The sequence below is a fragment of the Aspergillus viridinutans genome, assembly GCF_018404265.1.
Source record: "Aspergillus viridinutans IFM 47045 DNA, scaffold_1, whole genome shotgun sequence".
In the NCBI taxonomy this organism is placed as follows: domain Eukaryota; kingdom Fungi; phylum Ascomycota; class Eurotiomycetes; order Eurotiales; family Aspergillaceae; genus Aspergillus; species Aspergillus viridinutans.
The window spans coordinates 2,633,546-2,647,022 of NW_025091217.1; the positions used below are offsets into that span (position 1 = coordinate 2,633,546).

Genomic DNA, 13,477 nt, shown 5'->3' on the forward strand with positions numbered 1-13,477 from the left:
AATATTGAATCTAAACTTTGGCGTGGAGGAGGAACCAATGCCCAAGTCTCAAAAGGGATTATCTTTTTCTCAGTCGGTGCGCAATGAAAGCAAAGCTATTGGTCTGCTGCGAAGTCCAGGGTATAACAACTGCTTGAAACTACTTTCATGCCCCCATGCCGAAATTGAACGCCAGAGAGAAGCCCCCGATACAAAACAACCAATAGAGAACGGAGAACATAAGTGATGATAATGCTCAAGACATGGCATGGCGTGCCTTAATCCTCCATCTTTGTCAAGCCACCACGACTGCGTCGAATCCGATCGTCCAGATTATCCTCCTGCAGCTGACGATGGAGCTGACCAACAAAGCGGCCTCGTTCAGACCGCTGCTTTTCGTCTGACTCGCGCTGTTTCTTTTCCATAGCTGTGACCTCGGCAATGCGCTGAAGACGCTTTTGTTCCAACTCGTCTGCGTTGGACATCATCTCAGCCAGCTTCCTTTTGCGTTCCTCTTCCAGATCCTTTTCTTTGTTATCAGCAGGTTCATCTCTAGTATGCAAGGCCCGTTCCCTAGGATTCGAGTCTCTGGGTTCCTTGTTATCTCTCCTGTCGCTGCCTCGGTAGGATGATTCTGGCCGATCATGGTTTCGAGAGTCTCTGTGATATCCATTGCTCCGGTCCTCTGTCCGGCGTCTATCAGAGTAATGATTGCCGCGTCGAGGAGATGGCGAACGATCTTCATAAGATTTTCGCCGTGTGGAGTGGTCATATCGGTCATCACGGTCCTTGTATCTGCTGGAATGTCGGTCTCCGTCGTCCTTATCTGCTCTGCGGTCTCTCTCACTCCGACGATCATCCCTCCAATCACGGTCTCTGCGTTCATCTCTGCGATCATCTCGCCTATCTCTCTCATCTCTGTAATCTCGATCATCCCCTCGCTTCCTGTCAGAGCGCTCTGGCGACAGGGGAGACCGAGACCTATGACGATGTGATCGATGGCGGTGAGAGCGATGCGCATCATCATCTCCATGTCTCGAGCGTCTATGGCTGCGATCCCGATCGCGACTCCGATCTCGGTCACCACGGTCTCGACGGCGTTCCCTATCCCTGTCACGGTCCCCACCGCGCTCGCTATGCCGACTCCGTCTCACCGATTCCTTCACCATATTCTCATAAGCAGCCTGCTCGCGTTTCTTGATCTCTAGCAACGGATCTGCCATGACCTTCGCCATGGTGTCACGGGGGTTATTCACAGGTGGCGGGGCGACATTAGCCGCCACGACATCAGTTCCCTTCTCCAGCTTTTTGCTCTCATCATTTTTGAGTAGAATACCATCAATACGGCGCTTGCCCAATAGGTATCCCTCCATCTCTTCGGCATAGTGACCTGTTGCGCTCGATGGCGCCTGGTACATCCAATCGACCCGATTCAGCTGGCGACCTTTCCCCGAAGATTCGTGCAAGCGCTGTAGTTCTTGAATCTGGCGCTCTTCTTCCCGTTCACGTCGGAGTTGATCGATGCGTTTGCGTTCCTCTAGGGCTCGTTTCTCTTCCGCCCACACGCGCTCCTGATTGCGGAGCAGCGACGGATGCCATGATCTGATGTGTTTGGTAAGTAAGAGTGATGCAGAAAGAGACAGTTGCGGCTGTGAAAATGTAGGTACTTACTTCTTTAAATTCAGATCGCCACCCATTTTGACAGTGATGACGCCGTCAAGCTGCGATGGTAGTAGGGCGAGAGTTGGTGAAGCTCTTGAAGATAAGGAAATCGGAGTTGGGCTGAACCTAAACAGGAAACGACGGAAATCAGGTTGCCACTGTTGTTGGTGCCATTAATTTCAGGCATCAACACTAGCACACCTTGCAGCAACACAGGCCTACGGACAACATATGCACTACTATGTCAAGTAAGCTATGATATGTTAATTCAGTGAGAAATTATGCAGTGAGAGACTGCCACCACAAACACTTCATAACCAGTTTAGTGAGACAAAGCATTAGTAGATACATGGAAGCAGAAAATAAATGACTTGAAGGTGATCAAATGGTTGGTTAAGGAAACCTGATAACCGCAGGCAAGTAATGAAGCAGCTCCCTGCCATCCATGTACATGAAAGAAAATCAAACATGTACCCGAATCAACTTGAAAGCTTAAATATCTGCACAACCGCCCGCGCTTTCGTAGATCTCCTGTGGGATATTAAAGGATGAAGGAGACAAGGCAAGGACAGATAGAGATCGTAACTCCTCCCATACACGTAACACATACAATCTTCCTCTTCGATGGCTGCCCGTGAATCTCGGGGAGAGTGCTTTTGCAACTTACGTAGCGCCATGGCCTGGCATTCTCAACTCTCCCAGCCTACCCAGCTTCGAGGCATAACTCGCCACACCTTGCATTCCCCACTTCGCAGATCATTGAGCTTGAAGCTCTCTACCTTCACCTTCTTGCTTTCTCTGCCTTGTTCCCATGCGCGGATCTTCTTCTTGGTACCATCCCAGTCAACGACGATACCGACATGATCCGGTTTACCGACTTCAGCATTGTATTTCTGGTGCATCGTGCCTCGGTGGCCTTGGAACCGCGCGTTGCGGAAAGTGACGATATCTCCAGCTCGGATCTCGTCATTCTGTTGCACAGATGCATTGGCCAAATTTGCATAAACCAAGGCACCATAGGCGCGTGTACCGACAGGGAGGAGTGCATCTTTCAATGGACTAAGCAGATGCTGGACCAAGCCAAACGGGGTACCATCTGAGACAGTTGTATTCTGAATAGCATTCACAGCATCTGAGATACGTGTACCGAACTGCGCATGCGCCTTCTCAAGCTGGTCCTGGCGCGGCTGCAGCGGCGGAGGTTCGTGACGCTGCTCCAAGGACACATCCGAAGGATTTCGGGCATCAAATGCCACTGAGATCACCGTCTGCGAATAGTCCATGAATAGGACATACACATCTTTGGAAATCGTGGTCTTTCCGCCCCGCTTAGTGGACGTGGATTCCTCCACTTCAAAATGAACATCCTTCCGATTTTGGAAAACAGGCGGAGGGGTATTAGGCTGTGTCCACCAGAGAGAGCCTTCCGCCAGATCCACATCCATAGCAATGAAGCCTTGATCAATGGACGGACGAGATACATCCATAGATCTCCGCAGATTAGGCTGGCCCCTTGGAATGTCTAAGGATGCACGATTACTTCGTGGCGCCGACGGGGGTGGCGCGCTAGGCGGCAGAGTGGGAGGAGGCGCAAAAGACGCTCTCTTTTCCAGCGGCGGAGCCGCTGATGTCTCCGAGGGAGACGCGTCGTACATGTCGTCAGAGTCTTGTTCAGCAGCCTGTGAAGGAGGCACCGGGGGTGACTCTGGGCGGCCAAGAGGCACAGGTGGCGCTCTCGGTGCGGGCAAACCATGCTGAGGGCCAGAATAGCGATATGGATCATATTCTTCTTCCCCTCCGAAAGACAGCTCTCTGTGAGGAGGCGGCGGCGGAGGTCCTCTAGGAGACTCAAGAGAAGCGCCTCCGCTGCTCTTCGGTGGCTGAATGGGTGGCGGCGGTGGAACGGCTCTGGGCGCAGAAGGAGGTGGCGGAGGAGGAAGGCGGGCCTCTTGAGGGCTTCGTGGAGACTGAAGAGAATGATCATCGGTTATAGTACCTTCGTCGACACTAGAATCGCGGCCATGAGATTTCAAGGCATCTTTGAATTTGGCCCCAGACGCGATATCCGTATCGTAGTCCCCATCATACTCGGTGACTTCTCCTTCAAGGTCTTCACCAGCTTGGCGAGGTTGCGAGACTGCGCTTGCTCTGCTATCCACAGTTGATCTACGGCGGATGTTGCCAGGAGGTGGCGGGGGAGGAGCCCTGCCCTGGAACTGTGGTGACATCGGTGGATTTGTTGGGATCGGCGGAGGCGGGCGACTCATTCTCTTCTCCGAGGGAAGAGTAGGAGACTTTGGAGAAGTAGGTTCGTAGGTTGAGGAACGCCGCGAATCGAGATGGTCAGGAAGGGGAGGAGCCGAAACCGACTGAGCAGCTGCAGGCCGTTCCTCCTCCGCTTCGGCGGCATTCAAAGAGAGATCCTTCGCACGTATAGAAAGTTCGTCGTCCGATTCCTCACCGAGATCAGCAGTAGCGGGAGTCTTCGGAGGAGGAGGGACAGGTCGAGATTCTCCTAGGTGTCAGCGCTGCGTAACTCAAGATATCGGGGGACATAATCATTAGACTCACCACCTGGAACAGCCGGTGGAGAGAGCGGCCGGTCCTGAGGAATTGGAGGCGGGGCTGGCCGTGTTTCTCTCGGCGGACGCGGGGGTACTGGACGCTCTGTAAGATGTAAGCGATGGTCCAAAGACGACTGCGATCATTGTCGGCAGGAGAAACAAGGATGCGTACCCTGAGGTGCAGCAGGCCTCTCATCAGGAGCGCGACGAGAAGGATCCTCCTCCACGACGTCCTCTACATCAGGAATTTCCTGAGGAGGATGCTGTTCGGTCACGGAAGCAGGCTGAGGCACATTCTCTTCCTTCTCTACGCTTGGAGGAGCTGCTGTTGGCCTAACGGCGTTCATTCCCGGCAGTGCCATCACGGGGACTGGTGGAGCAGTTGCTGGAGCAGCCCGATCTGAGTCTTCCGACTTTTTCTCCGTCTTGCGAGGTCCTGCGGCCGGAACAGGAATCCCACCAGGAGGACCAAAGAACCCCATCATACCCATACCACCGCTCATCTTCGCCATTCTTTCCCTAAGCTCCATCCTACGCTTGATTTCGGGGTCAATCTCTTCCTCTTCCTCTTCTTCGTCACTCTCATCTCCCTCGTCCGGTTCAAGCTTGTCGCTACTCTCTCTCTGTTTCTCAGGCTCCCGTGCTTGACGAGTCTCGGTCCCAGAACGATCTTCTAGGTCCTCCTTGCTTGTTGAAGTCTCTTCCGCATCTTCCGTATCAGCGGCGGCGGAATAGTCAGCGTCGTTAGCATCACTAGCCGGCTCTAGTCCAGGCGGGGGCGTTCCTAACTGTCCCTCAGGGAGAGGGCCAGGCTTCACGGTCTCGACACTGTGATCCCTCGCCGACGGAGCTGCACCAGAGCTTTCATGCTCCTGTTCTTCCACGGCGGTGCGGTCCTCGTGAGATTCAATACGCTGCTTTGGGGGCCTCTTAGCCTTCTCCTTCTTCTGAGCTGCTTCAGCATGGCGAGCCGCTTGCTCCAATTGCTGCTTCTGCAAAAGAGCAATTCGCTCCTTTAAGCTGGTTGGCTTTGGCTGACCTTCCACCCCTTCCTCAGTTGCTTCAGTGGGTGCAGGTCTGCTCTCAGAAACCGGAGGCTCGCGCATAGCACGCTCCTGTACTTCTGTATCCTCTTCCCGCCGATAGACCTTCGGAGGCGGCTCTCTAGGCGGAGGCACATAGGAATTCTTACTTGGGGGTGGCGCAACAAACGGTTTCTTGATGAACGATGTCGGATTCTGGCCGCCGAAGCCTCCTGGCTTGTAAGGCGCGATAGGCGGCGCAGCGGGTTTGTTGAAAGCCGCAATCCGGTCCTTAAATGATGACCCACTAGGTTTCTCTGCAACCGGGGGAGGTGCTGGTTTAGATGCCGATTTGGTGGCTGGCTCTTTCGGCTCACTTGAGGCCGAGGGAGCGGCCGGCGGGGGTGCCGGAATTGGAGCTTGAGCTTGAACTGGCTGTGGCGGAGAAGAGACCTCAGGCGCCGGCGCTTGCGCAGTAATCGGAGGCGATCTGGGCGTTTCGAGCACGGGCTCCTGTTCGAGCGAAGGGGCGCTCTCTGGTGCTGGCCCCGGAGAAGGAAGGCGTTCTGCATGAGTTTCCGCAGCAGCGGGTTCGGACGGAGCGGCAGCAGTGGCTTCTTTCTTTGGTCTGCTAGGGCGTGTCGGCCGCGGGGGTGCAGGTGGTTCATACCTCTCGACGAAATTCTTCGGGAAGATGCCTTCTACCTTGACCCCCGAGTCATTAGTGTACTCGCCAAAATACCACTCCGCATCTTCCACGGCAGTAACGGTTATGATTTGGCCGATTGGGAAATTAAGGTCATCATCATGGTCCGAAGTGTACTCGAAGACCGATTTGACCGTGAACGGCGGGCTGGACATCTGGCAAGGCGAACTTTGTTGCGAAGAAATTGTGATGGTAGTCGAAATATCAGGCTAATTGACACGAAATGGTAAGGTGGAAGCGGTGCGGGTGGTCCACAAAGGAGGGACGGAGAAAGGAGCTCTATATGTTATCAAGAGAAGCCTTTCTGGACGACCTCAATGCAGTCGGTCATATGGAAATGCACTTTGCGAATGAAGGAATGTATGCTGGGATGCAAAAGAGTAATCTGTCAGCCTGATCGATCCACAGTATGTACGTCAGAGTATATGCCCCTAAGGCAAGCATGCACCCTGAGACTGATCACTGAATTAAGTCACTCACTATACAAAGGCGCACTGATCTTAGATGAGACAAAGTGCCTGTGTTGATTTAATGCCAAGGATGTAGAAAAATAACGGGACGAGTAGTTTAGAGAAGACGAAGAGGAGGAGACATCGAGGGGAATCATGGAGGTGGCAGTAGGCTCGTAGCAGTGAGTGGTGGTCGTCACTGTCAGGCGGGACAGGTGCTCCACCACGGGCGATCAGCGGCTACCTAATAACAATGCTCACTTCTAATTCACTTTCTAGAGAATGGTGATTATCCTTTAACAAGACACACTGGTTTAAGGCACTACTACTTTAAGTACTTGAATTTCCAACCGTATCTTCCTTTGGTCCTTGTTTTAATTGAATCTCGACTGCATCATCCCACTGCTGGCTCACTAAAACCTTTCATCGAATCCGGGGTTTGCCTCGTGCCGACCCGACAAACACCACTACTGTATCAGCTGCTTTTTCTTTTGCTTTTCTTATTCTGCTACTGAGCACAACGATAGTGTCGCTGCTGAGGTCACCCATATTCAAAGCCATCATGTCCGCAAATAAACCTATTCTCAAAACTTCTCTTCCAACTGCACATGCAGCCTCCTCACCAGCAGCACTACGAAGGCCCAGCAATGCTCGCCGTGCGCCACCTAAGTCAAAGGCGCCCGAGCAGCAAAAGGGCCAACCTACGAACAGGCCAAACGTCGATCCACGACATCTCGCAATCGCCATGCACCATGCGCACCAGATTCAGGCACAGAAAGACACAGAAGCTCTAATCCTAGACCGCATCCTCGAGCTTGTCAATTTTCCTCCTTCGCCGTCAGCAGACCCCGCCGCTCCGTCTGCTGAAGACGCTCGAGCTTTCAAAGCAGCCCTTGTTCCCTTCCAGCCTGCCGACTACGATAATTTGATTCTTGAACGGAACATCGAGGGCCTTTGTGGATATGGTTTATGTCCCCACGAGCACCGCAAAGAGGATGTTAAAGGCAAGTACAGGATCACATGGGGCGCTAAGGGTAGTGGTCCCGGGGGTCGTGGGCGCGAGATGAACATTGTCCCGAAAGAGAAGCTCGAAATGTGGTGTTCGGATGAATGCGCCGAACGAGCGATGTATATACGGGTGCAGTTGGCAGAGGAACCTGCATGGGAGCGCCGGGATGGGACTCACAGCAAGGAGCTCGTTTTACTCGAAGAAGACAGAGCAAGGACACGAAAAGGAAAGAGCAAGATGAGCAGTTCAGCCACCTTGAAAGAAGTCACTGGTCAATTGGAAGACCTCCACATGGGAGGAACTGAAGGGCCGAATGATCTTGCCAGCGTCATCTCTGGCATATCCCTTCTTGATGCCGCTCGCTCTCGTGAGCTTGCCATGGAACGTGGAGATGCAAATCCAGCTCTTCGAGCCGGCAGAGTGGATATAGCAATTCGAGAGAATGAGGATGTTTCCCACGAGGTCACGCCTCCGCAAATGCGGCCAGGCGATGACAAAGGAGGCTCCATTGAAGGCTACGTGCCAAAGGAAATGTGATCTTGATATGCATCAATCTCGTCAGGTTTGACATGGACCTGGTCGCGACAGTTTTCGATGGGATGTTTCGCTTTGCGGTTCTACGGCGTCTTTTTGTTTATGACGATACCCCAAACTACTGTTGTAAATAGACTGGAATAATCCGAATCTGATCCAATGCGGTGCAGTTGATGCTGCAGTTCGCACAAAAAAAAAAAGTTGCGACTTTCCGATGACGTCGTGCACATCATGCAGACAGACCCTTCTACGCATCGTCCGCTCTGAGGCGGATAGTAAGCAAAAGGAGAAATTTTGGCAATCAAGCGTCATCTCCACCAGGAGAATCGGCGACACCTTTCTCAGCGAGATTATGTTCATTCCTGTGTCTCTAGGCTACATGATAGCTGCGAAGCCAGCCAGAGCAAGAATAATTGAGCACGCCATAGATCGACCGAAGACAATCATTAACTTTTTTCATCGAGGGTGTGCGCATCTACCGGAAGCGGCGGGGGCGCTCCTGAACCTGCTGCTGGGAGACGTTGACAACGTTGACCTTGAGGTTGTCGAACTGTAGTGGAGAAGATTAGTTAACGGACCGCTTTGAAACCACGAGCAACCGCGCTGAGAAGCTGAACTTACGCCCATGGACTTGAGGAGGTCCTTGGTGTCGGCATCGACATCGAGCTGGCCGGACTCGGTCTGGGAAACATCCAGAGCGGAGACCTCAGGAACGTACTGATCCTTGCGCTCACGCTCCTCCTCCTGCAGCTTGAAAGAGATACCGCGGACAGGGCCACGCTGGATACGCTTCATAAGGTGGGTGGTGTAACCAGCGATCTGGTTTTTCGTCAGCAAGTCGAATTCCGACTGCTGTACGGCTCAATCATAGACTGCCTACCTTGTTGCGAAGACGCTTGGAGGCAATGATAGCGATCTCATCGCAAAGACGCTTGTTGGTCTCGAAGTCGAGCGTCAACTTGGGGTAGTAGCGCTCGATGATGACCTTGGCGGACCTCTTGACTGTCTATTGAAGAAAAACCCGTTTCGTCAGAATTGACACTCTTTTGGCGCTCACTCGAAGATAACTCATGGTGCTTTCTCTGTAACTTACCTTGGTTCTAACGCGACCCATTTTGGCGGTTGTGTGCTGGCGGGATGGATGTTCGGAAGACGAGACTTAATCCATTCTATTTTCCTGCTATATTGGAGAGCCTGGTGTGCGGAAACCCTAATTATAATCACATGATAAATCTTACCCTAATTGAAACGCCAAGACAGTAGTCGCAAGTACACGTCGGAGTGTACCTTTCCCAATGAAGTTAGGTTGTTCCCCAGCTTATCAACGGGAGTACGCAGACAAGTGCTGATTGCCAGACTTGTGCCATTGAGCACACTTCTCTCTTGTGAGTTCGGAATGACATTCGAAATGCTCCTTTGCCTCCAGAATTTAATTTACATAATGCATCCAACTTTATATCACTAGACCAGTAGGAAATAAGAGTAATCTAATCGTACAGCCAGCCCTCCGTTTCACCAGGTATAGACCTCGTGACAGACACTTAAATAGAACTGAGGGTCCTCAGAAGGTTTCGTGCAACGTCCTCTCTACCTTTGTCGGGCTGCTCTGATGCAGACATATCCTGTCCCCTCCGAGCATAGGGCAAGTTTGCCAATTTGTCCAACCTGGGCACCACACGCTGCTCCCCACGGGTGACCGGGGAAATACTTGTCAAGGTTGGCTTCTGGTATTCCTCAATACCATAAGGCGCCTTAGCAGTGGCGCTAGCCCGGTATGACGCGAGGCCGATTCTACCGTCAGAGTCAACCGAAGCACGGATGGGAGTAACCCAGTACTTCGCACCACCGGGGATGGATGCGTCGAAGTACGCAAGACCTGCTGGCGAGCCTTGTTCAATGAAAGTCATGGCGTTGAGATCTTCCACCGCGATACCACCAACACCAGCAATAGCCTTAGATGTTTTACCCTTGAACCGACCCTTCGGCCGCAGGATACGGGCCTGCACAGGTCGCAGGTGTGCCTGGGGACCGAATTTCGGGTGGTTGTAGATCAAAGCGTGAGATCGCGTATATGACAGACCAGCAGAAGGGTGTGTCTTCGGGGGACCGGATACAGCATACTCCGCAGAGGAGAGTTTAGTACCTGGAGATTGGTAGTACTTGTGTCCGATACGGTCGCTAGGGACGGCGGGGGGCGATGGAAGATCCAACAGTTCGAAGACGACGGGGCCAAGAGAAAAGGGATCGGCTCGCAGCGTTTTGATGTACCTTTGGAACTCTTCCTCGGTGACGTTGAGCGGACCAAGCGCTTCTAGATCCTCGCCGTTATCCTGGGCTTGCTTTCTGCGTTCAGCAGTTCGCTTGGCAATGAAGTGTTCACGAAGCTTCTGCAGTAGCTCAGGCTTCCTCGCGCGCACTTTATTTAGATAAGCATTGAACTCGGCCTCCGTCTGTCCCGCGAGCCAAGGCCCAGAATGTCTGAACTGTTTGGCACCGGGTTCCTGAAGGCCTTTGCTCGTATCTGTATTGTCAACCACGGATTCGAAAGGGCTTTGGTGTCTAGGCACCATGCTAGTCGCGTAGTTGACCTTGGAAGGAAGGGACATGGGCATGTGAAGCTCTTGGAATTTCTCCAAGGTCACCGTGTGGTCGGCGGCGGATTCGAAGTCTGTGACATGTTCAAACGTGTCGAGTACGTTGAGGCGGACGACAGGCCGGGACGACTTTTCCGATGTCGACTTTGCAGGAAGCGGTCGCTTCAACCCCCAATCTCCTCTCGCTAACGACGAAGCCGGGGTGACAATGGATGCTCGGGTCGGATGAGGCAGGGTTGCGGTGTCGGATTCGAAAACGGTCTTCGAGGTTGCATCTTGCTGGGGCAACGGTAAGGCTGAAGGAAGCGCGAAAAGACGGGACTTCCGAAGAAGATTCGCCGTCGGCGATAACCTGGCTGTCGCCATGGGCGTTATTGAAGACAATCGCAGTGTCTCGATGTTGTTTCTTTGATGCGGACTGCACTGGAGAAAAGTTGATTGCACCATGCATGCCAAGCCGCGTACGGTGAGTCGCAGCGCCCAGAAGCGCAAATTAGTTGATTGCATTTCCCCAATAACGACGGAATCACAGCGTTGTATCTCTAAATATGATGAACGACCTAGAGAGGTTTATTATTATTCTTACTTCGTCATGGACTTCAGCATGAATTGAAATGTTTCTTTCCGAGGCCCAAACTGTATATGCATTGAGCTCTATTTCTACACTGTACTCGACCTTTTCTTGCTGTTCATGCCCCAACAGCCAACAACGACTTGACTGTTTCTGTAACCGATTGCTCCAATGACCGGTACTGGATACCCAAGACCTCGATTGATTTCTTGTTGTTAAACCCGTATACATCTGCCGGGGTATCATCTGGCGAGTCCTTGGGGGGTAGTCTATCAGCCAGCTCAGGATATGCTTCGCGAATGATATCACCGACAGCCTTATTTGAGAAATAGCCCGCCGTGACGAAAAATCTTTGGCCGCCTGCTTCCGGGACTTCGATAGCTCTGACGTGTGCCAGGGCAACATCACGGACATCTACCCACAAGAATGTGCCTGTAGGGGGAAGGCCGTCTTTGCACTGGCCACGGACCATATCGGCAATCCGTTTATTGGAAGTGTTGATGGCGTCGAGCGAGTTCAAGTAATGCACGATTGGACCCAGCACCAAAGGTGGGTTGATGGTTGCAATGTCAAAGTTGGGTTTCTCTTCTTCGACAAAGTCCCAAGCAGCCTTTTCTGCAAAAGTCTTGAGGTAGGCGCATACGTTAGCCAAGCAGAAAGCGAAATACGAGGCTGTATACATACCTTACTACCTCTGTAGGTTGCAGAAGGATCCAGCGCTTCTTCCCAGGTAACGGGGTTCCAGTTCTCCTCGCTGTACTCCTTGGCATGTTGGCTGGGATTGATAATCGCCGCAAAAGATGAGGTGATAACGACTCTCTTGACCGTCGGTGCGTAGGTCTTGATCGCCTTGAGGATACCCGTCGTCCCCTTGATTGCAGGGTCCAAGAAATCCTTCACGGGATCGGAAATATTGAAGTGGAAAGGAGAGGCAGTGTGAAGGACATAGTCGAATGGTGGATTAGATTTGACGGCCTTAACAGCGATTAGTTTAGAGTTGCTGGGCGGGCCAAGCCAGTGTGACATTGACGGCCTCAAGAAAGAAAAAGCACCCTTACCTCATCGAAAGCTCCATCTGCTGCGACATCTTTGACAATAACAAAAGACAGCTTCTCCTTTGGCGTATTGGGATGAGCTTCGAGAATCTTCTGGCCCTTCTCCTCGGATCGAACAGTTACCACGACATCATATCTGTATTGCATCCCCGTCAGCTCACCCAGAACAGGCCATGGCTATAGGTATCCTGCACTTACCCGCGTGCCAGCAGCACATCGATACAATGAGCAGCGATGAAGCCACTTCCCCCTAGACCGAGCATTAGGCTACAGACCTAATGACTAGGATAGTACTTGAAGATGCTTACCAGTCAAAAGAACTTTAACCATTGTGCCAGTGATTGAGAAGGGTCTGGTTGCATCAAATGCCTAAGTGGGGGATACAAGTCAACGTACGTCCTTGAGGACACACATTGTCTTTTAAGTAGTCTTGCATCCCACGTCTTTCGTGATCTTCCCCACTATTATTGGGACCCAGTGTTGAGGTTGTCATTGGACTCGCAAATCAGAGGTGCCGCGATGATTACAAATATCCCAGAAAGTTTGCGTCAATCAAGGCGGAGATAGATGGACAGAAGACTGTCGCTAAGTCCGTCGGATTAATATCCTGGAGTTAACATTCGGAATGAAGTCCATTCAATATCTCAAGCATTTTTGGGCCTGAGCCATTTGGGGAGGGGTAAGACACTGGTTTGGTGGGGTTCCCCGAAAAGCAGATGACGTCGGAGTCGAACACTGACATAAGGTAGGTACTTCAGACGATAAAAGGAGTCACTTCTCCGGGGTAACATGGCCATTATAACAGACTAGATTGGAAATAGGTTGCGAGGTATAAGAAACTTCTATAAGTTGCAACTAGCCAATAACTAGTCGATTATGGCTAATCTATGCCGGCATATCACTTTCAATGTCTTGACCCTCCGCTCTAGGATCGGAACTATAATCTCCATAGGAATACATGGGTGATTTCTCGACTAACCCGGAGAGAATTACTCCTTTATCAGTTCTGAACTTCTGGGTGTACCTTGTTTCACAGATGACCTGCTGCACTACGAAACTGCCGGGTTGACAGCCCCTTGTGCTCCTTTAAGAAAGAGAGGAATGCGCAACTATTTCAACACTCTCCTGTGCCGATTGAGCCAACTAATCGGTGAATCCCCTCAGAGGCACCTTGGGTGTAGCTGGATTGCAAACAGAAGGTCTTCAAAAGTTAGGAGTCACCGCAAGCTTGCTACAAACAGAGGAGCAGTAATACAGGACCTGCCCATGGCTAGAATTCGTCTGCATTAGAATATACTGTGCTCTGGGACCAGAGAGCACCTACTGTATGGA

The 13,477-nt window shown here is 52.0% G+C and overlaps 6 protein-coding genes across 6 annotated transcripts; 1 reads left to right on the forward strand and 5 right to left on the reverse strand.

Annotated features, from left to right (window-relative positions):
• Positions 1–257: 257 nt before the first annotated feature.
• cwc25 (U2-type spliceosomal complex subunit CWC25) lies at positions 258–1,676 on the reverse strand (the record flags this gene model as incomplete). The annotated part of the gene is made up of 2 exons (XM_043265933.1): positions 258–1,581; positions 1,651–1,676. The coding sequence occupies 2 exons, from the start codon at positions 1,674–1,676 to the stop codon at positions 258–260; spliced, it is 1,350 nt and encodes a 449-aa protein (XP_043121868.1).
• A 654-nt stretch (positions 1,677–2,330) lies between these two features.
• Positions 2,331–6,088, reverse strand: Aspvir_000800 (SH3 domain protein; the record flags this gene model as incomplete). The annotated part of the gene is made up of 3 exons (XM_043265934.1): positions 2,331–4,153; positions 4,213–4,308; positions 4,378–6,088. 3 exons carry the CDS (start codon positions 6,086–6,088, stop codon positions 2,331–2,333), a joined length of 3,630 nt encoding a protein of 1,209 aa, XP_043121869.1.
• An 856-nt stretch (positions 6,089–6,944) lies between these two features.
• On the forward strand, positions 6,945–7,928 carry Aspvir_000801 (Rtr1/RPAP2 family protein phosphatase; the record flags this gene model as incomplete). The annotated part of the gene is made up of 1 exon (XM_043265935.1): positions 6,945–7,928. The coding sequence occupies one exon, from the start codon at positions 6,945–6,947 to the stop codon at positions 7,926–7,928; it is 984 nt and encodes a 327-aa protein (XP_043121870.1).
• Positions 7,929–8,400: 472 nt separating this feature from the next.
• Positions 8,401–9,039, reverse strand: Aspvir_000802 (40S ribosomal protein eS17; the record flags this gene model as incomplete). Its single annotated transcript, XM_043265936.1, has 4 exons — positions 8,401–8,475; positions 8,547–8,744; positions 8,806–8,931; positions 9,019–9,039. 4 exons carry the CDS (start codon positions 9,037–9,039, stop codon positions 8,401–8,403), a joined length of 420 nt encoding a protein of 139 aa, XP_043121871.1.
• Positions 9,040–9,466: 427 nt separating this feature from the next.
• On the reverse strand, positions 9,467–10,885 carry Aspvir_000803 (mitochondrial 37S ribosomal protein bS1m; the record flags this gene model as incomplete). Its single annotated transcript, XM_043265937.1, has 1 exon — positions 9,467–10,885. One exon carries the CDS (start codon positions 10,883–10,885, stop codon positions 9,467–9,469), a length of 1,419 nt encoding a protein of 472 aa, XP_043121872.1.
• Positions 10,886–11,208: 323 nt separating this feature from the next.
• Positions 11,209–12,475, reverse strand: Aspvir_000804 (SDR family oxidoreductase; the record flags this gene model as incomplete). The annotated part of the gene is made up of 5 exons (XM_043265938.1): positions 11,209–11,715; positions 11,775–12,065; positions 12,149–12,281; positions 12,344–12,395; positions 12,454–12,475. 5 exons carry the CDS (start codon positions 12,473–12,475, stop codon positions 11,209–11,211), a joined length of 1,005 nt encoding a protein of 334 aa, XP_043121873.1.
• Between the last annotated feature and the right edge of the window lie 1,002 nt (positions 12,476–13,477).